General features: G+C 35.8%; 2 protein-coding genes across 6 annotated transcripts; one reads left to right on the top strand and one right to left on the bottom strand.

Annotated features, from left to right (window-relative positions):
* On the top strand, positions 1-8,390 carry LOC135605749 (probable inactive shikimate kinase like 2, chloroplastic). 2 transcript variants are annotated; one of them, XR_010484542.1, is made up of 9 exons: positions 1-293; positions 1,811-2,001; positions 2,102-2,296; positions 3,808-3,869; positions 5,237-5,303; positions 5,388-5,506; positions 6,574-6,750; positions 7,259-7,439; positions 8,106-8,390. XR_010484542.1 is itself a non-coding variant. In XM_065096196.1 (8 exons), exons 1-8 carry the CDS (start codon positions 42-44, stop codon positions 7,360-7,362), a joined length of 1,167 nt encoding a protein of 388 aa, XP_064952268.1. In that variant the 5' UTR covers positions 1-41; the 3' UTR covers positions 7,363-7,565. The 2 variants fall into 2 exon arrangements, 1 of the variants encoding a protein (XP_064952268.1); XM_065096196.1 differs by lacking the exon at positions 8,106-8,390 and having other exon boundaries at positions 7,259-7,565.
* Positions 8,391-10,347: 1,957 nt separating this feature from the next.
* Positions 10,348-17,537, bottom strand: LOC135605751 (histone-lysine N-methyltransferase ASHH3-like). 4 transcript variants are annotated; one of them, XM_065096200.1, is made up of 14 exons: positions 17,347-17,537; positions 17,061-17,203; positions 16,741-16,833; positions 16,433-16,532; positions 14,993-15,071; positions 14,729-14,900; positions 14,572-14,652; positions 14,280-14,457; positions 13,042-13,069; positions 12,791-12,884; positions 11,540-11,591; positions 11,372-11,462; positions 10,692-10,730; positions 10,348-10,622 (listed from the first exon to the last, which is right to left on the bottom strand). In XM_065096200.1, exons 1-12 carry the CDS (start codon positions 17,356-17,358, stop codon positions 11,397-11,399), a joined length of 1,098 nt encoding a protein of 365 aa, XP_064952272.1. In that variant the 5' UTR covers positions 17,359-17,537; the 3' UTR covers positions 10,348-10,622; positions 10,692-10,730; positions 11,372-11,396. The 4 variants fall into 4 exon arrangements, with proteins under 4 accessions (XP_064952272.1, XP_064952270.1, XP_064952271.1 ...); XM_065096198.1 differs by having other exon boundaries at positions 16,741-16,852; positions 17,056-17,203; positions 17,347-17,534; XM_065096199.1 differs by having other exon boundaries at positions 10,687-10,730; positions 16,741-16,852; positions 17,056-17,203; positions 17,347-17,534.
* Positions 17,538-21,590: the final 4,053 nt, after the last annotated feature.

Raw genomic sequence — 21,590 nt, forward strand, 5'->3', positions numbered from 1 at the left:
TACGTCACTTGTTTGGTTCTCTTCCTTTACTCGACGCGCCGATGGCCGCTGCTCTCCTTAACTCCCCGCTCTCAATCTCTACGCAAAATCCCAAGAAAACACTAGGGATTCCTCGGCAAGATTTCCCTCTTCTCAACCCTCGCTTTTCCCTCTTTGATCGCAGAAAACTGCTATCGTCGCCGTTCTCCTTCTCATCTCTTATCCTCTCTAAAAGAAATGGCGTCTTGAACCGGCTGCAATCAGTTTCTGGCGGCCATGTTTCCGCGATTCCTGTTGAATCGAAAAACTATGAGGTCTGGAATATGATTCTACTTTTCCAAATCGAATTCGTTGTTCTTTTGTCGGAGTACCTTGATCTGCGGATCATCACGATCCTAACATTTGATGCGCGGAAGAGATTTTCGTTTGATTCATGGATGAGACTTGGAGGATAACTAGTTCATTACATAGGAACACATAACCTTTTGCTTTCGTTCTTTGGTACGGTCATTATAATTTCTGCAATTGGACGATCATATGGAAATATGGCTAATTATATATTACCTTGTAATTAGACCTTTTTAGCATCTCAGTTTTTAGACTTAAAAAATTTATATTGAAATCCCTAATGAAATTGAAACATGTAACTCCATTTATCCTAATGTCGTCGATTTTACCAATAGAAGCACCAAAATGATGGGCAAAAGGATAATTTCAATGTTTCAATTACGTTTTTTGTGGTGGTGGACGATATTGCCGATGAAGTCCGCAGGTCATTGTTGTGGATGAAAAGGAAGAGCAGCGATAAAAGGTGAGACAAAAGACGAGGAGGAAGAGAACGACGTAGATGTCGATGCTTTGCATCTGCATTGACACCTCTTGGCAACTATGTCGGTGCCGATAACGATGCGGGGAAGGGTGGTGTCGCTCTGCATCTGTGTCGTTGTCGGTGTCGATACAGATGTCGAGTGACCATTTCGTCGCTATGTATATATGTCGGTGCTGACGTAGTTGTCAAGCGTCACTGATGCAGATGCAAAGAGTCGACATCTACATCATTCTCTTCTTCCTATAGCGTTAGGATAAATGGAGCTAGATGTTTCACTGTCATAACTATAAGGATTCGAATGTAAATTTTTTAAGTCTAGGGACCGGGATGCTAAAGAGATCTAACTACAGGGGGTAATATGTAATTAGCTCCACGGAAATACATGGCTAAAGTGGAAGTGTGGGTACATAAACAATCTAACAAAACACGTTTTGGTTATATCTTTTATAGATTTTTGTTTTTGGGAGCTATCATCTCGAACTAGGGGTTATCATAATACTGAGAGAATTGTAATGCCACATTTTAGGGAGGGAAACTGGCATAACATAAGTTTTTGGACCTAGTGTGGAGTGGTCTAAGAGTTATTATTTAGATTAAAACAACAATATAGGGTGTAATAGAATTTAAGTTTCACTTAATTTTTATGAGGAGAATCACTCATCGCTGAGTTGCTAATTTTATATTTAATTCATACCTCAATGTTACATTTTTTAGAACATTTTGTTTTCGAGCATGATAGACTGTCATCTATTCTTGAAGTGTCATCAAATTGGTTGTCAGTTGTGTAAAAGAAAATTGTATGTTATTACTTTTGTTGTGTCTAACGTCATGGATGATTTCTCTTTCTGATGGTCCTATGGTTAAATGTCACAAAACAATCTTGTCAATGTTCGTTTTAGCTGTTAAATGCAACTTTATGCATGCACTTTATAGTATCTGAGAAAGTTATGTTATGTCGCTGTGGCTCATTGACTCACATCCTATATGTGATATTTTGTGCAGTTCTCCGATGGTGATGCAGACGTAGAACTGAGACTTGATATTAGTAAATTAGATATCATGAGCCCCAGTGATATTTTTGTGGACATGGATGAGACTTCGTTATTAGTTAGAGTAAAAGCTTCTGGGACTCTCATAACTCTTATGGAAACAAATTGTTTGTTTGAGAGGATAAAGCCTTCTGAAACTATATGGTTGGTACAGATGGAAATGCTGAAAGTATAGGAAATTCTTACAATATAAATGCACCTTTGTTCTTAGATACCACTTTATGAAACTCACTTTTCCTATCAGGTATATAGATGAGGATCAGCTAGTAGTTAACCTGAAAAAGTGTGACAGAGATTTAAAGTGGCCTGATGTGATGGAATCCTGGGAGTCTCTTACAAAAGGAATCCTGCAATTACTGAAAGGAACTTCAATCTACATTGTTGGAGATTCCACAGAGATAAATGAAAACGTTGGCAGTGAACTTGCAACTGGAATTGGGTATGGTTCTTCTATTTTGATTTTCTTCTGTTCCATACAAGTCAGCTATCCATATATAAAATTACCTCATGGTAATCGACGTGTTGCTGAAGCACTGAATTAGTTCTTTAATTTGTTTCCTGCTGGGTGCTAAGTGAAACTGTGCTGTTGACGACTAAGTCGTATCGTTCCTGCATCAGTCGATTAATTCAGGCGAATATATACATTTACAAAAAGCCATTTATTTTTCATGTATGTGATAAGAAGATAGAAGGCTGGAAGTTCCTCTCCCATTGGCATCTCATGCTTATCTTCGAGAGACATTTATGTCCTTCCAAATTTCAACGATTTTCCTTGCTGTTCTTCTGTTGCATCATTAGTGTCCTTGTTTGGTAGCCATGGAGCTGCGATATGCACATGGAAAGTTTTGATGAAATTGAGATAGAAACAATAATGAACTGAGATAGCAATCTTTGAAACTGCATGATAAGCAAAACATTCCATGTATTTTGATTTTCGTCTATACCATCTACTCAGGACCTAAAAACTAGTGTGTCCATGTAACAAAAATAAAAGACTGTAAATGAATGTGAACAATCTGCTTATAAGAACAATAAGTTCAGTACCTTGGACTTCATCTTTAAGCTTAGCACATTCATCAATGATGAATGCTTTTCTGGCAAGTAAATAAATTTTTATTTTTTATTAGAAGCTGTTCCAGAAACATTACCAAGGAATATACAGGAAGCCCTTAAACTTCAGTACTCACACCGAAATCCTCTCTATGACTACACAACTGCTTGATACTTCAATTATTCAATTATTTGTTATTATTAAAATGATTGAATAATTAAGAATACTTGGATAATACTTAATCGATACTTCTTGAGAGAATGTTTTATTTTCAATGTTGATCATTCGATCACAGATGAGACAGTTATCTGTTGTTTGTGTTTGAAGTCACATTGTGATTTATGAAATCTAAATGATATTTACACATTTATCATAAGTTCCTCTCAGCTTCTCTATATGATTTCAAGATATGACTATATATTCAGATGCTGTAATTGAATATCAAGTGCTTTCATACCTAATGCATTGGTTTTTGCAGTATCCACACCATATGGTATCCTAAATTTTCAAGATTTGACAAATTGGCATTCCCGTATTGTGTTGTATCTGTATCCTATGTTGGTTTCCACTATTCAAAGACTAGCATAAACTATGCCACTAATCTTTACACTAATTTGGCTTGATTTTCTTAACTTTCTTATTTTTACAAATTTAGATATCTTTTCATTAGATTAATTCACATTTCGGTACTAGATATTTATACTATTTACTTTCTTTTATTGGATATGCTGCAAGGTATCCAGTAACCAATGTATTTTGCCTAGTTTGCATCCTGCAAGTTATCCAGTAAATGCATATGATATATTTACTTGTATGCTCTGATGTGACAAAAAGAGTTGATTGGAAATGGTCTCTTACATTTTAAGGTCCTCAAGGTCAATATTATCATGATTTTGCAGATACATTCCATTTAGTACAAGTGACTTGCTGGAGAGATATGCTCAACAATCTATTGAGTCATGTAAGTTTTCTTTAGTAATTATCAAATACTCATTCATGCTAAAGTAGTTAGAAGGCATACATAGATCATGAACATTATTTCCGGAATTTCTAGTTCTTTATCGTATATATTGCTTCCTTCTCCATGGAAGTTCTCATGTTGAATAAAGGATAAAGCCTATATAAATTTGGATAAAGGAATATTATTCTAGGCAGAGAAAATCTATGACTGACTTGATTGTCTATTGATATTAATATCTAAGAAATATCTAATAATCATGTTATATACTTGGCTAGCAAGTGTTGTATTATCTTGCACTTGTTTCTGGACATAAAAATGAAATGGCTTTACAGTTAGGAGATCATATCATAAAGGTTTTAATTGACTAGATTTTGTTTACTTTGTCACTGTGGGTAATCTACTTCAATAAGTACACCACGTTAGGTCACTTTCGGAAAGATAATTGTCATGCTTGTTTGGAACTTGTAATCTCAATACTGATTTCGCAACTGGTGGGACTTGTACAATACTGGTATACCAACCTATGCTGCATGGTGTCATAAAAAAAATAAAAAAAAAATTGGATACCAATCAGTTCCAACCTTTGTGGTCCGCTTTGTCTTTGCTAAACAGTAAATACTGGTAGATATGTACCAATCAGGCTGGTATTTGAAACATTGCTTGCAAAACTTTTTGTTTTCGTATTTGTTGATAAATGGTTTCATGATACAAATATATGATATAAATTATGGATAAGAATTTCTAAAACAAGAAATCGATAGAACTTGTTGGTATAAATAAACAATGAAAAGAGCGCATGAATGTGGCAAACGTATGCTTATGGATCCAAGCCGCCATTGATATGTTCAGTCGATAGGAGTAATAAAGTAAGTTAATGTATAAACAGGTTTGATTTGATTCTAGGTTTGATCGTGAAGCATGAATAATACCTGAGCTGTTTATGTTATTCATGTTCATACTTCTTTGCAAGTGTAAGGCTGACATCCAATTGCATGATCTGGTGATAATGGGTCCCAAAGTTTAAATATGTTCTACAAATCTTATAGTGGGCGAAGAGCAGCTCTACACATTTGCTTTATTCTTCAAGTCCCACATCGACTTCTTTGGATTTTCTTTTTTTTGTTCCATTAAGATGCACAAAAAACAAAGCACATGATGAATATGAAAGTTAGATCATGATAGTTCATGAAATACATTAGTCTTAGCTTTGTAAAATATCTATCAACTCTTCCAGTTTAGTTATGCTAGAACTTCTTCATGCAGCAACTAAGTGTTATGAAGTTTATATCTCTGAATCATTCATAAATGCAAGATTGGAGACCCTTTGGTGCTCCAAAGTCTTCACTTTTTAATGTTACGCATTTCAGGGGTTGTTTCAGATGGAGTAGATTCTGTTGCTGAAGCTGAAGGTTCTATATTGCAAAGTCTTAGTAGGTACACTTTATAATTTTGTTCTTTTAGTAGTTTTGACTACATTGTGGAGAGTGAAAGATCAATCCAAGTTCAGTATGCTTTTAGCCATGCCCGAAGCGTTGTTGCAACTCTAGGAGGAGAGCATGGAGCTGCTAGAACACATGATAAGTGGCGGTACCTTCATGCAGGATTCACTGTTTGGTTGTCCATATCTGAAGCAGCAGGCAACGCCTTCTTTTACCATTATATGTTTGTTATGCTCATAAACATTGCATTTTTCATTCTGTAACTAACAATTTATCTTGAAATTTCTGAATCCTGATACGATCTCAGTTTTATAACAAGTGAATCTAGAAGGGTCTTCGTTTTGAGTAGAACAGATAATTTGTATGATGTTTCTTATATTATACCATTACTGTATCCTGGGTTCAGATTGTTGACTATGGAATTTAAGGATCCTTATAGTTTCATCCAAGGAAAAGCAAAATAATAGTTGAGAAAACAAGTTTCTTGATTGACATGTAGCATCTCAGTTGTTTAGTTTTCTCTTTGAAAGTGCAGTTAGTCTTGATCATGGGATTAGGATACATGTACATAATATGGATGGAAGATTTTCATCTCTTTTCTCTGTTTAAACATCTTCCTTTGTCCTTTTGGTGGATGTCATGGTTGAAAGATGATGATGCATTGTATCTAAAATTTCAGGACCACTTTAATCTAATTTGACAGAGGTAATTTCTTGTTTGGTTTAATATTTAAGCAAATAGTAAGCTAGAAACAATTATAAAAAAAATTATGAATTAATAAGCTATATTGGAGGGATGTTTAGGCATTGGACCCAAGAACAAACAACTTTCAAATTTGCAATATCAAAGCCATTAATTGACTGAAGGTTATAATGGGCCAGCCAACAAAACATTGGCATGGGTCTGGCCTACCTATAACAGGCATTTCTCGTTTCATTTGATTGGTTCCAGGTGGAAAGGATAGTATATGGTGTCTACTGTTTTATTGATCAGGTCAAGACTGCTCGATGTAGCTGACCTGATCAGGGCAAACTTTGTTACATGTAGCATTGCTACAATACTAGAGACATTAAGTACCATTTCTGTTCTCATGCATGAGACATTATTTTTTCATATCAACTGCTGCAATCCATGATACATTTGGACACTGAATGGAAAGAAGTAAGCGGTATCTATTTTCAATTTAGAGTGCTAACTGCTAACCTAGTCACTATCATATTGAGAAAATTTATTTCATGATGATCGATGTTGGTTTGCTGATGCAGATGAAGCTTCTGCTAAGGAGGAGGCCAGAAGGCATGTACAAGACGGAAGGCTTGCTTATTCAAATGCTGATATAGTTATGAAGCTTGGTGGATGGGAACCAGATCAGTCGCGAGTTGTTGCTCAGGCTTGTTTAAGTGCACTGAAACAATTAACCCTGTCAGACAGGCAGCTTACAGGTATGGAGATATCACTTTGTCGGTTGTTATTATGTTCGAAGTTATACAAATTGGGATCTGCCGTAAAGCAAATTCTTTTATGCCAAGTTGCCAACCATGTTCAAGATAGAATTTCATTGATGCACATATGGTTAAGATGCTCCAATGAGCTTCCAGAACTAGCAATCGTTAAGATGCACATATGGATCGTGTAACTTGAAGCTGTAGCATTAATTAAAATAGAATAGCTGATCTGAAAAGGACTGCTGTTACTTTTTCTAACTTTTGCACTTCATCACGAGCTTGAGCATGCATTTCGTTGTATCGAAACCAAATTATGTTATATATAATGGTGGAAGTACAACATAATGCTGCATCTTAGCATCCTTAAGAATTAGAACATTGTTAATCCAAATTAGTTTTTATCTGTATTAAAACCACTCAATAGTGGTACACACTTGAGTTGTGTGGTACTGTGGTCCTAGTGTTGCTGATTTTTAATCAGGTTGTAACTGGATACGTCTCACAGGTAAGAAGAGTCTTTACGTCAGATTAGGGTGTCGTGGAGATTGGCCAGACATCAAGCCCCCAGGATGGGATCCATCAAGTGGAGTACACCCTCCTGAGTCCTAAAAAAGCAATCACGGGATCTTGTGATCTCTTCTCGTTAAGAGAAAAGTCGAAGTTCCAACGAGAACATGCATTGAGAGGTTTGTTTGCCTTGAACTGTCCTTTTTCATGTGTGTTTATCTGTCATTATTATTATTATTATTATTACGTGTTTATATGGATTTACGCAGCAGATATTTCAATAATTAAAATGTTTTATTCTCTCCTGACTTCGCCCATGTACAGATTCATATTTGTTTGTCACGTATTTATAACATGAAGTTGATTTCTAATCATATGCCCCCAGTCACATGAACCAATCATATCTCTCTGATCATGTATTGTAGACCTGCTTCTATGCATTGTAGACCTGTTTACAGTGTTATGATTAAAGATGTATTTTTTACAAGGAGGAAAAATAGAGCATGATTCCATTACTAGAACATCTAAAAGGAGGTCCGAACTGGGAAATCAGGTCTCTAGCTGTGCTAAAATCAGATTCCTAGGTAAATAATGTTGAAGAATGTCTTTTTCTATCGTACCCTTTACAAATGCTAGAATGTCACAAAGGATCATAACCCAGCAAACTGAGGGTTGAGTGAATTGACAATGACTATTATTAAGTCGATTTCTAGGAACACAACCTTATAGCAGTTTCTGCATAAAATCACAAATAAAAAGAATTTTGATTATTTCTACATAAGATGCTTACTTACTTTTTTGATTATTTTGATCATAACCCAAAGTAGTTTGTGCCTATGTTTCAGATTGTTCCCCAGAAGTAAATACAAGAAGAATAGACACTCAGCCAGCATTATTATGCTGTCATCGCCTTAGTGGTCGGGTGAGTGGAAACCACAAAGGGTTGTGGCAACTTTTTATCTTTTTCTCATTCTTCCATGCTTATTTATACACAAAGATTGTAGAATTGCGGCCATCAAGCAGTGTCTCGGCTTGTGCTTGATGGTGTTTCGCACCTTTCCCACCCAGGGAGGGAGGGAGACAATTTTATTTGAGGGATGATACCCACGAGACGTGGACTGTGCCCTCCACTTGATCGACTATGCCCTCGATGAGATGAACCTGTAGTAGCCCATTGTCCCCACTTCAAAGAGTTACAACCAAAGAAGAAATATCAGATAGCATAGGTCGAGATCTATGAATTTACCAACCGACTACATTTCGCCGAAATGGAATGTTGTTCTCAGGCACACATCAGATTGTGTCTGAAACCACAAACCGCATTCGAGAAAAGCTAGTCCGAGACGGATGATGATAGATAGGCTCAATCTAAACAAATCACGTCCATGAATAATTAGTCAGTGCATTTTTAACTGGTGTCCCTTTTTCTTCAGGACCATGCGAGGATTATTTGCATATTGCACTACGAACAAAATGCCACTAGAATTTTCTTTTATTAAGAAGCCAAGCAAACGAACTGTTCGAGCTTGAAAGTGAGCAGGTGCCACAGCTACTGCTGGTACAGATCCGCCAAGGCGCTGTACCAATCGCTGCGATTCCACGTACTCAAGAGCCCCCATCCATTCATGGATGGATCAACCGCCCTCTCCGAGAGAAGAGATCGATGCGACTCTGCCAAAATCCTAAACCCTGGACTTCGGCCTCCTTGGCTTCGTGTCCTTAGGTGTTGCCTTCGACGAATACGAAATGAAGGTGGCGATCCAACGGACTAGTGACATAGTACTCGCTTGTAGTTAGATCTTATGCATTTTTAGACTTACAAAATTTATATTAATATTATTATAATTATAAAAAATAAAATATTTAATATCATTTATCTTACTATTATCGATTTTATCGATGAAAGATATAACATATCACAACATAAAGAATTATAGATTTTTGTCATTATCGATTTTATCATTAGCAAAATGATCATCTCATGTATTATCGATTTTACTAATGATAGCACCACCTTGAGTCATCTTGGTTCCACTGCCTTAGAAAGTCTATTGGCCTCGCATATCTCGTTGTCGCCCTTGTCCAGTCCCAGTTCATCTTTCTCCGATAATAACCTTTTCTATCTCTCGCTCTTCCAATTGGCCATCGATGCCTATACCTCCGTACCATTGATCTTCGATCGCTCCCATGATGTTCTGCTCTATTGCCAATTGGCCATCAACAGGAGAGAGCTTGTGATGGTCGACGAATTGGGCCGCTACTCCTGGGCCTTTGTCGAGGATGTTCATGTCTATGATGTGGTGTCATGAGTACGACACCATGGGGCCCCCATCTCTAGCTTGCCATAATCCTCCTTTACATGCATTGGGTTGAGGTTGGTGGGCACAACCAGAGAAAAAACGTGCTACGATCCACTCTAGCCTACGACATGATGGTTGATGTCGTGGATCGACCTGCCTGACATGGCATGGGAGTATGACAAGTGTCGCAAGTTCACACTTGGCATATTCCACGCCCTTGGTGGCTTCCCCACAACAACATAGCCATAATATAAGGTAAACTATAATTAACCCATAATCTGCTTATATAATTTCTGATAATTATTGTACTATAATCATAAAGAATAACTGTACCATCCGATTGAGATTCAACTGTCCAGATACAATCAGGGGTTGTCCCACAAGCATCTCAAAGCTGCGAGCTATATAGACGCTACTAGCTTCGTGAGAGATTCTAATTTCCAAAAGGCAATTGAGTCGGCCCGAGTTGGGTGGGTTGGAGTCAGATTGGGTTGACATGACTGTTATTACATAAAACATATCATCCCAACCGTGTCCTACTTAATAAATACGTAAAGGACGCCATTTCTAACTCTCTATTTTTTGGGTCAATTTACATTACTATTCTTTAAAAAAAATACAAAATTAAATAAATATATATTTTGTATAAAATGATAATTCTACCATTATGGTTAATCTCCATCAACTAACATTCCATTTGAAGGTGACAACTACATAAGACTGTTTTACTTGTAATCCACATGCTGCACATTTAAGATCATGACATGGATTCTCCAACATGCAAAAGTGATGAAAAATGCAGTTGAGGTCTGATAAAAGCATAATTAAGGTTATGTTATATTTTTTATTTAATCACATACCTCAGATCCAGTAGCTAGAAGAGTCATGCATGCTTTCCGGTTTCATATGTACATTAACATTAGGACAAGGCATCTCTTCTGGTCCACATTGAAAAGTGCCTGAACAATATCTGCTTTGAAAGGTGAATTCATGAGCATGCCATCGACATGATCATCAAGCCTTGGAATGTTTACATCACTTCAAATCCATGGATTTCCAGACCTGTGGATCACTATATGTACTCAGAATACATCTGATCTTGTTCATTCAGGAGAAAGAACCTTACCATACCTGCCACATGTTATGCCTAGCCATGCCTCAATCCATTTCCTGAACAAAGCATTATACTAGTAAGCCATACATAAGACTTGCATCTGGATACAGATTGAGAACTGTAAGTACTTTAAAAATGCTTGGCTAACTTTGTTGAGTATATAAGCACAGTTTAATAAGGTTATGGTAGAGTGTCAGTTCTTGATGATAATAATACACATAGATGGACTTAAAAATTGAAGACACTCGAGGTCAGTTAAGTGCAGCGGGAAGAAGGAAGGCAACAGGTTTTGTGTATTGATCAGCAATCTGATGCAGTTCACAACAGAGTCATTCGGATAGCTTCTGCATACCATGTGAGCATGAATCTTGATTTACACAAAAGATTTTACCTGCAGATCCTCAGTAACATTTCAACATCATACCCAGCCAACGGTAACCTTTCATTAGTGTTCAAGAGCATGATAATGCAACCGAACACCTTTATACAGTTTCAAGATCGCAAACTTCTACTGTTCAACAAGGTAGTGGTATTGTTCTACTGTAATGTGTTCACTAGAAAAAAGAAACTTCAAGAGCAAAATTGAGCCTAGCATTCTGATTATGCACTTATTAAAGGGTTTATATAACATGACAATCATATCAAGTAGAAAATAGATGCTCGAGTCCACCTCAAAACTATTCAGATTTCAGAGTACCTTCAGATGAGATGAAACCCAGAGATCATAAAAAATCCCAATCTTCCTTTGACAGATCAACGTTTTCAACCCTCTCATCCTCTGTGATTATCTGGTGAAAAGATATAGGGTCAACTATACAAGAACATCTCATATTATTAGAAATAATCTATGAACAGGATTCCTTACAGTGTGTTTTCTAGAATAGCAATCAAATTCCAGTATAACTCCTCCATAATACCTGCAATACTTGATACTTGACCTTTGTACATTAACAAAAAAATAAAAAAACTTCAAGGAAAATGAATATTTGAAAATGAGCACAAATGTGATACCATAGAACACAACCAGAATAACTGGCTCTATAAGGCTCTACTTGGATCCAATGACTTCTAACATAGTGGTGCAAGTTTTTCGATATACTGCATGTCCCTCGGATGTCAATGTTCAATAGTGTATGCTTACTGGCAAAGGTTAGCACAAGCCCAATGTCAGCCACACATCGCATTGAGCTTCACTACCTCAATTATTACTATAGCTAGGAGGCCTATAGATTTGTTCTGCTTAATTTGGCCATTCGGGATACAGACCTAGGACATCATGATCAAGCAACCAAACCCAGTTCGACATAAGTTAGTATATGTCTTGGACATTTTCATATATACGGCACAGTATCTTTTTTTCGTTCTTAGATGATCTCATTGTTGACACCGTTCATCATCTTCAATACTTCATAGGAATTGGTTGTCAAATAACAATTAGTCCAGACAAGATCATGTGGCCAGGCTCTCACGAGTCTACATGTATAAAAATGAACTGAATTTCAAATATGAAGACAGATAAATTGGTGCCATACACATATTTGATGCAAGAAACATTTGAAGCTCTAGCGTCAATCATAAAGGGATCTAGGATGGACTCTCACAGCCAAGAATTATCAAGCAAAAGAAGATAAAAGGACGGAGAACAAGACCGATTTTATTCATTTATCTGATCATTAAGAATCATTTTAGACCTCATGACTCTAGTCAAAACCCCCATAAACTCCCAAATAACTTCCATAGGGTCCTAGTCATATAATCCTATTTTTCATCTGTCACCACTCATTTTTCCATTACCACTCACCATTCATTATCTCGTCAAATTTTAACAAATGGGGATATGTAACCGGTGAATTTGGACTAAAATTTTTTCCAACTATTAATAATGCTAACTTCTTATCTGTGACATGTGACATGACAAGCACCACAAGCTGTGAAGTAATTGGAGCCCAACCAACATATGGAGCATTCATATTTTGTTATGGTTAGTCATCCCTAAATTCCATAAAAAGAAATGAGAAAAACCAGTAAAAAGTATATACAGTTTGCAGCTTTACCTCATACAGGTTATCAAAAGATGATGTCTGAAAGCATGTAGTTAGAAAGAGACATTTGGTACCTTTTATACTGAGGAGACCAGATTCGTACAACTTCACAGATGCAATTATGGAACTCACTCTTTCTTTTGCGAGCAACAAAAGATGGTGATCCTTCTGGTTGAACAAGAAAGAATGCATCGATCATATGAGTAAAGCATACACACGAAACACAGTACATACACAACTTTCTTAATCCTAAAATGCTATGATTTTATGTAGATAAAACTACATTGATCAAAAGCATGATTTAATGAACTGGATTCTTCCTTACCCATATTTAATCTCCCACTTTCCAGATTCTGTCAAACAGCATTTCTGAAAGTTAATTATTTAATCATCATAGTATAGACAAACTAGCATGAAAACTGAACAATAAAAATGCAGTTGTACCAACTTATAATGATCACAATTAAGATGTTAAAAAAATCACAGTGATACCCTAGATTAGAACTTGCAAAATTTATTAATAAAAATGTGACAAATCACACAGAACATAAACTGAGTAAGAAACAAATAAAGGCAAATTTCTATTTATATAGATCAACAACGGTGTTTGAACATAATATAAGAAAAATATCAACAGTGGCATCTAGGTAAGATATAGACACAAGCAAGGCACACAATTTGGTCGGGAAAACCTTTCTTGCATGCTAAGGACCTAACCCATTATAAAGATCTTAAGTTCAGCTCCCATCCAATATCATAGATTGATCAGTCAACCATAAGCCCTATTCCAGTTAGGATCAAACTTAAGGCCAACTCTGAAATGATAAAGTGTAGATTTCTCTTCACATGACCTCAGGTTGCCTTGGCAATTAATGAGGCTGGTACATAGTAGCTGAGACTTTTTTGATATAGCGAGTTTACGTGATTATTCTTTTAAGTCTTCGTATCTTGGTCTGGTGTTACACCATTTATTTCATCCTAATCCCGCTTATGCCAATGCTCTTAACTTTAACATCCATTTCCAATATTCTGTCTCAGGGTTATCCCACTTTACCCTCATTAATCAAAACAATATCAACAAAGATTTACATTATTAAGGAATAGCTTCTAAAATGAAGTAGTACCAAGTAACAGTAATGATAGACTGATTTATATTACCCGGCAATGTCTCTTTGACTATAAACATCAAAAATATGCTTCCAGCAATCAAAAAGAAAGTACATAGTCATGATCTCTAAAGCATGGAATTGTTCTCTGATTAAGGAATTAACTCAGTCAGTGTTGAAAGCCTTTCATTTTTTTATCTGAACATTCGTAAGTTCCGCCTGTTTAAAAAATACATAACCCGTTGGATATTTTCTTGCTCATGATGGAGTTTTCCATGTATGATAGTAAGCATCTCTTTAGATTAGAATACCATTTGCAACCCATGAGTAATAAGAGCATCAAGTTTTTGGTTAAGAGAAAAACATTGGTCTCCATGCTTGATAATGTTATCTTTAGATCTTTAAACCAATGATAATTTGGAGCTTGACAAATGAAATTGTAGCATAAGAAACTTACGGCTTTTCCATACAGAAGTGCTTTTGAATTGGGAGAGGAAGCTGCAATCTCACAAAGAACTAGTTGCAAAGCAGTGTCTGAAGAAGAAAATTTCAGCTTGCTAGGCTTGTTTCCCAATTTCTTCCTGCAACCTACAGAACCACAGTAGCAATCTTGATCTGCTCCAAATTGTACAAACCTGCAAATCTAATCGCACTGGTTATTTTATTCAGAAAACACCAGGCATAAGCATTATCTATAAAATGTTTTTGTGACAAAAACCATGACAAACACAGTATGTAAAAGAGCATACTGATAATCATATGTTAACTCCTCTCCCTTCTTTATATCACGAGTTGCAAATATACCAATGCGTATTTCACCATCAATTGTCCTATAAAAGGAATAATATGAGACAGTTTTTTTATTTTTAGTTCAACTGACTGCATGAGAGAAGTATAGAAGATAACCATTTCTGCATCTCAGTATTCGGCTGGCAGCTATGATTTATAAATCTAGACTTGTTTCCCTTGTATGTAGCATCAATGACCATGTCCCTGTTGATCTCACACAGGTAAAAATTCGTCTCACCACAATGCTTCATTTTCCACAGCCTTTCTTCACAAGTTTTGTCATCAATTACTGAGAAGATTTAGAAAAGGAAAGAACATTTAAATTATAGAACTATGAATATCTCTAATTTGATAATATAGTGATCCTTGTCATGTATTTACCTTCACCAACATATTCTATCACAAAGTCTCCTTGTCTTATATCCTCCTCGGTTACTACCCCAGATCCACATTTTTCTGTCTATAAATTATAGATCAGATTAATATAGTACAATATTTATATATTTAATCTGAAGAGATTACTTCAAAAGAACGAAAGAAATGACAAATTGAGAGAAGCTGCAATTGTCAAGCTCATTATTTGTTCTTTCAATTAAAAGAAAAGATAAAATCATAAAACAAAGAATTCTGATTTTCTCAACTCTAATATAGATGCAGATAATATTTAGGATTTAGAGGTAATTAGTACTTCCAAGCTAAGCAAAGAAAAGGTTGCATGAAGTATCATAAAACTTAAGTTACATGTCCTAGCAAAGAACCTTGAGATTGAGTTAAACAATGCGGGAGTGAGATTTGTTGTAATACTAAGGACATGACCAAAGCATGTTATTTTACATTAGTAATAGAAGAAGGCCAAGGAGGAGAGGAGAACCCTACAACAACTTTATCCTTTTAAAGAAAGGGCTATTGAACACATATGCTATGGCAAATATATGAGAGGATAGAATTTGCTGAAAAACCTACATGTCGTGGACAAGTGAACTCCTACCTATAATTCGCATACACTAACAGCCAGCTTTAAGTCTTAGATATAAACGGACAGTATACTCCATATATTGTTTGCTAAAAATATCATTTTAATTTACAAATGTAAATTACAGTTTCGTTATTGATAAGATTTAGGGAGATCAGTTTGCAAGCCAAGACCTAGAATAAGTAGGAATTGAGATGACAGACAAGAAATGTAACTTCGATACCAAGTTACCAGTAACCAAGGAAAATTGAAATAAGTGGTCAAGAAATAAAGATGAAGTGAATATCCTTAAGAATAATAAACAAATTAGAATGCATATCAGGTGTGTTGCTCAACCATTAAATATATATTCCAAAGAAAATTTTTGTTAACTACAGAAGGAACTATGCTTTCTAGTTGACATACTCAATGTTTATAAAAAACCAAAAGTTAATATAACTTAGAGAAGAATGACGGATGCTTGGTACAAGAAGTTCAATTGTTTGATCTCATTGGAAGTAAGACAAAGGCAGAAAGAATAGCATGATCACATTTGAAGTTGAAATGTCTGAGTGAATCATAATTACCATACTTGAACAGTTGGAGGATCCACGTAATCCAAGCAATCATTGAACAAATTTGGAATAAGGGTAACAGTAGAGATGGATAGAAAATGGTATTAGAAAGGATGGACAGGAAACAGATCCAGCCACTGGTTTTCTTGCCCAACCATTTCCCGTGTGAACTATGGAAGAGCACACATCATACACAATAATTCCCTATTAGTCACAAAATGCCATAGAGATGAATCCTCCAAAGAGAATATCAAGCAAAAGGGGAGAACAATTCCATCTGATCGAGATTTGTACCTCAATTAACTTCATTTTCTTCACTGGCCGATACTGGAACGGTTTGTTCACACATAGATTTCCACACTTGCAACTTTGAGAACAACAAGACAAAAGCATCCTGTGGAACCAAAGAGAGCTTCTTCTGAGTGAATCTAAAGCTAGTAATGGAAAATGATAAAAATAAAACGCACACGAATGCAAACTCATTACCATATGGCTAAGTTGAAGAAGATTGGTAAGTACATGGAAAAGGAGAGAATGGAGTATATATGCAGCCCAATTCAAAAAAGCATCCAAGTTGACATATGCTCCACCATAAAACTTACCCACAGAGGCAATCTCTGCCGCAAACAACCGAATTTCCCGGTGATGGGCTGCAGGAGCAGAAGATGCCATCATCTGCCGCACGCCTTTTTATCCTTTTAGTGAGATAAACATCTACTTTAGTCAAGAGAAGAAACATTTGTCCATCAATACAAGATAAATATCTCCATTCTTAATCTTTTCCCTCCTGACTTCTCTTAGCTTATTGTTTCTATCACTCGGATTCGATGCCATACAGGACATGCATAAACATTTAAACTGGTGCATGGCAAGGGGAAAAGGGATCAGCGAGGGGGATTCGGGTATGGGAAGGATACTGCGCCTTATGAAGTTGTAGGGCGCTGATTTCTGCTTCTTCGACCAGTCCGGCAGCTGGAAATCCACGGGCTCCTCGTCTCCGAGCTGTTGCATCAGCTGTTGGAATACCGTTCCGCCACTGCCGCCGCCGCCGCCGCCGCAAAAGATCTGCCCTCTCGCGCAAGAAGGAGTAAGAAGGATCAAGAATATACATGAATTCGTCAATCTCAGGCAAAACAAACACACCAGGAAAGGAAAGATGAAACGATTCGCCCATCGACGAAGAAGATCGCATTCGGAGGACAAAATACCTTGTTCTTCATGACCGAGATGATCAGATCGCAGTTAAGGGCGTGTGCTCAAGGGAATCGAAGCCGACGCCATTGCTGCGGTAGAAATGGAGAGTGTGGGATCGAAGAGAGACGCCACGGCGAAGTCGTTCGGATCACCTTTGCGTTGCACGCCCGTTCCACTTCGGTGATGATCACTCGTTCCGTTCCGAAACAACGAGGACTCCATATGTGGATCGAATACGATTGAAGCCCAATGGGCTTAACCTTTTCACCGCATAAATTTCTTTAATTATTTAATATTTCTATTTAAATATTACATCATATATATATATATATATATATATATATTACAGTAAAATAATAATATGCTGATCAAATAATTATGTGTATAACACGTACATCGTCTTACATTTTGTGATCATTTATAGTTAGATAAAATATATATAATATAATTAACTAGATTATGATGAAATATATTGGTCAATAGAAAAGAAATTCATTATGATTCTTTATGAGATAATCTTGCTGGAATGAACTTTTTTAATTACTTATCATATATCATTTGCTCTTGTATATAAATAAACAAGACCCGAACATAAGAAGAAATAGAGAGATTATCTCAATTGAAGGATTATAATATTTTCCTTTAACTCTTTTCCTTAACAATCAATCTAGATCATATAAAAAGATAAGAAGGGATGAGAATGATCTAGTCTTATTGATTGCAATCTTGAATTATAGACGGTAACTTTGTAGATCGAATAAAGGTATGAATCATTAAATCAAATCTAATTATTTGATTTCAATTATGACATAAAAAATTACGAAATTATGCTTGGACATAACATCACTTGTGTTTGAAAGGAAATTGAAGAAATATTTTCTCACGGCAATGCTAAAAAGGATTTATCATTTAAAATGATGCATTGTCGCTCTTCCTCGAGAATGTCAATCTCTATCTTTTTAGTGCACTACTATTCTCAAAAATCAATGTGTGCATCACGTTTGTTAACGGTGGATCGTTTTTTACCATCATTGATATATGATAACATAAGAAGAAGGATTTCATAGCAGTCGAGAGTCTGATGGAGGTTGGGTTTGGGTCTCGGAGTGTGCACCTCAGGGCTTGTAAGACAGAAATAAGTGTGAGTCTCATTCAAAGGTCAAGTCAAAGGATGGGAGGATGCTCAACAAAGAATGTAGAGAATGTACAATGGTCTTTCATATCTTCTAATGACTTCACTCTGTCTTTATTTCTCTCCTTTTCATCGTATTTAACTCCTTTAAAAAGGAGATAAGATGACAGGATGGAAGCACTATAATAGCTATTATGGTTATTCAAGAAGGCACAAAGATTTTTGAATGATTATCTCGAAGCTATATAGTCTAAATGATCATTAAGAACTCATCTTATATATTGTTTATTTTCCAATTAAATTATGACATATGTGTATTGAATTTTGAACTTCAATTTATATGGGTCATCATCATAAAAATATTATAAATCTCACATTTTGCATGAATGAAAAATTGAGAGTCTGTAGTACCTAATCGAGAAGAGTGTTCTTAAGGATAAAATGAAAGGTCATATCCTAAGTATTATTTCCCAATCAATCTTCCCACCATAGTCTTTCTATTTCATCTTCAATTATCACTATCACAACAATATTACCCCCACTAATATCAACAGAAAAAAAATTTCTATTATATTAAGAACTATTTGCAGGAGGAATGTTTCTTACTCTCAAAGTGTATTAATTCAAAAAATATGATTGATCCAACCCTTCAATTATATCTTGTTTAGAACTAATTCTTACATACTTCATGTTTGACTCTTTGGTTCAAAATGAGCCTCTAACCTTTTTTGTTTTTCTTTACCTAATTATTTGATACTTATTTATATTTATCAAATTATTATTTAAATTAATTAAAAAAATTAATCAAGTCATAATTAAAAAGATGCGTTAACTTTTCGACTTTTAGTAACTTTCACTGTATCATTTCTTTTTGCTCACCCTATACAACATCACAAGTGTTTGAGGTACGAAGCAAATTATGGACGTATGATCATAGGACTAATGCAACTCATACTTTTTTTTTTACTTGAAGCAATTGTGATGATAGAGTGAACTTACGATAGAAAAATGATAGTCAATCCCATCTAGCGTTGTCAATCATACTTTGAAATCATGTAGATTAAAAAAGTGTGAATTCAATTTTATCGAGCACTATGGCATATCATGTCTAACATACGAATAACATGTATTGACCGATGTGATCCTCAAGATGATACCAACATATGAAAATCGAGGTAGAGACTTAGAAAACTAATATGAAAAATTAAAAATTGATATCATATAAATAATTTTTATTAATAATAATAAAAATATATATATAAGAAATGATATGATAGGCATATGATCGTTGCATGATAATACATGGCTACACAAATTGACTATCGGAAGATCATGTTGGTCGTACGTGACTAACATGTGATGGCCAGACATGAAAACACGTAATCACTACGAGTAATACATAACCAAACGATCAACCATTTGAATCTCATGATTAAGATAGTCCGTCAATATGAGAAAGATTAGATGAGGCGATCATCGACAATTCCGAGTATAACTGTTTGTTGAGTCACCTATAAAAAGGACCTTAAGTACGCTCTTCTAATAGAATTTTCATCATCAACTCTAATCGATAAATTCGACTAGTTTGATCAATCCGAACCCCTAAAAATTTTCTTGATCGTCAAAAGGAGGGAGCATTTATTAAGAACGCCATTGACTTAGTTTTTATAAGTTCGATGTATCGTAAAACATGAGATAGACTTGGAACGAATCTCGATTATCCGAATCATCTCTCCGATTTGAATAATCAAAATTTATACTAACATGAAAGGTATTTAATTGAATGAGAAATTTGGTGGCATCCGAACTATAATTGTTGTATTAAATATATCATCACAAACCAAATTATCTTCAAAATCAAGAATCAAAGGAACTCTTTTTATAAAGTTTAGTTACGGTTGTCATTTAAGGGTGTTCTTAATCGGATCAAAGTGCCTCCACGGACATCGTAGGAACTTTTATTTAGGTAAAGATCAAAGTTTAGTTGTCTTTATGAGCAACGGTGAGCCCTCTTTCCCCTACTGTGGAAACATCAACTCCCTGTCATTGGGACGGTGGGATGAGGATGACACCGATCGATAAGATCACCAGAGTGGACCGGCGTTGGCCCCTTCCGCTCCTCCCACTTCGTGTTCATCCATATCCATGCCTGTGGTGGGAACCAACAGATCGAAAGCATGGAAACAATGGTGCAAGTTCTTAAAAGCAATGAGTGCACAACACGCGAGTGACGATGGCGAGGTCTCGCCACAGTCGTGTGTCGATAGAACACGTCTCAGTTGCACTCTCGAGGACGACCAGCCTTCCATCGCTGATGTGGCGACGAGGTGGCAGGGAAGCTTCGTTGACTCCGTTTCAAACTTGCCCGCATGGCTATTATGGCTGGAGAGCAGACTTTTGTTGACTTTGCCTCCGACTTGGTCTCTCTTTAATTACTTATCTCTTAATATAAGTGGCAATATAATATATAATTTATATCTAGTTAAATTAAGACCTGCATATGATACAATTAGAAGAAATAAAATAATTAGTACAAATAATTATTTCTTTTTTTGAAGATGAGACAGAGAGGATGGTATGATTAAAGCTGATCAAATTGGATTTGATGGAATCAGATGCAGTGTATTTGGATAGAGATAAGTCATTTCTAGTCCTAATCAGACACACTCGATTAAAGTCAGTGATTTTCTCATTTATATCTCTACAAATCTAAAAATTTCTGCTATTTTTGTGGCATTTTACTTTCTAGATAAATATTTTTTGCATTTTTTACGTGGTATATTTATTTACAGGGATAAATAAGTCATTTTAAATTTACAAGGATAGATAAGTAAAAGCACCCAACTTCACGTGTTTCTGTAAATACCTACCCACACTTTTTGGAGGAGACGACTGTCGCCAGCGATTTGAGGTTTCCGCAACACTTTTCGTCTCATGTGTCGGCAGCAGACAGCTCCCTCCAAAGGCGTTTCTTGTTCGCGTTTCCCTTATAAACAACAGTAAAAAGCAATTTCGCGATTGAATTAGACTGTAATGAGTGACTCGATTGATTTTTACTAATTTAAAATGATAATAAACGATATATTCTATATCTTAGAAAACAAAAAAAGGACTAATCCGGTGGCG

The sequence above is a fragment of the Musa acuminata genome, chromosome BXJ2-2 (assembly GCF_036884655.1).
Source record: "Musa acuminata AAA Group cultivar baxijiao chromosome BXJ2-2, Cavendish_Baxijiao_AAA, whole genome shotgun sequence".
NCBI classification, from domain to species: Eukaryota; Viridiplantae; Streptophyta; class Magnoliopsida; order Zingiberales; family Musaceae; genus Musa; species Musa acuminata.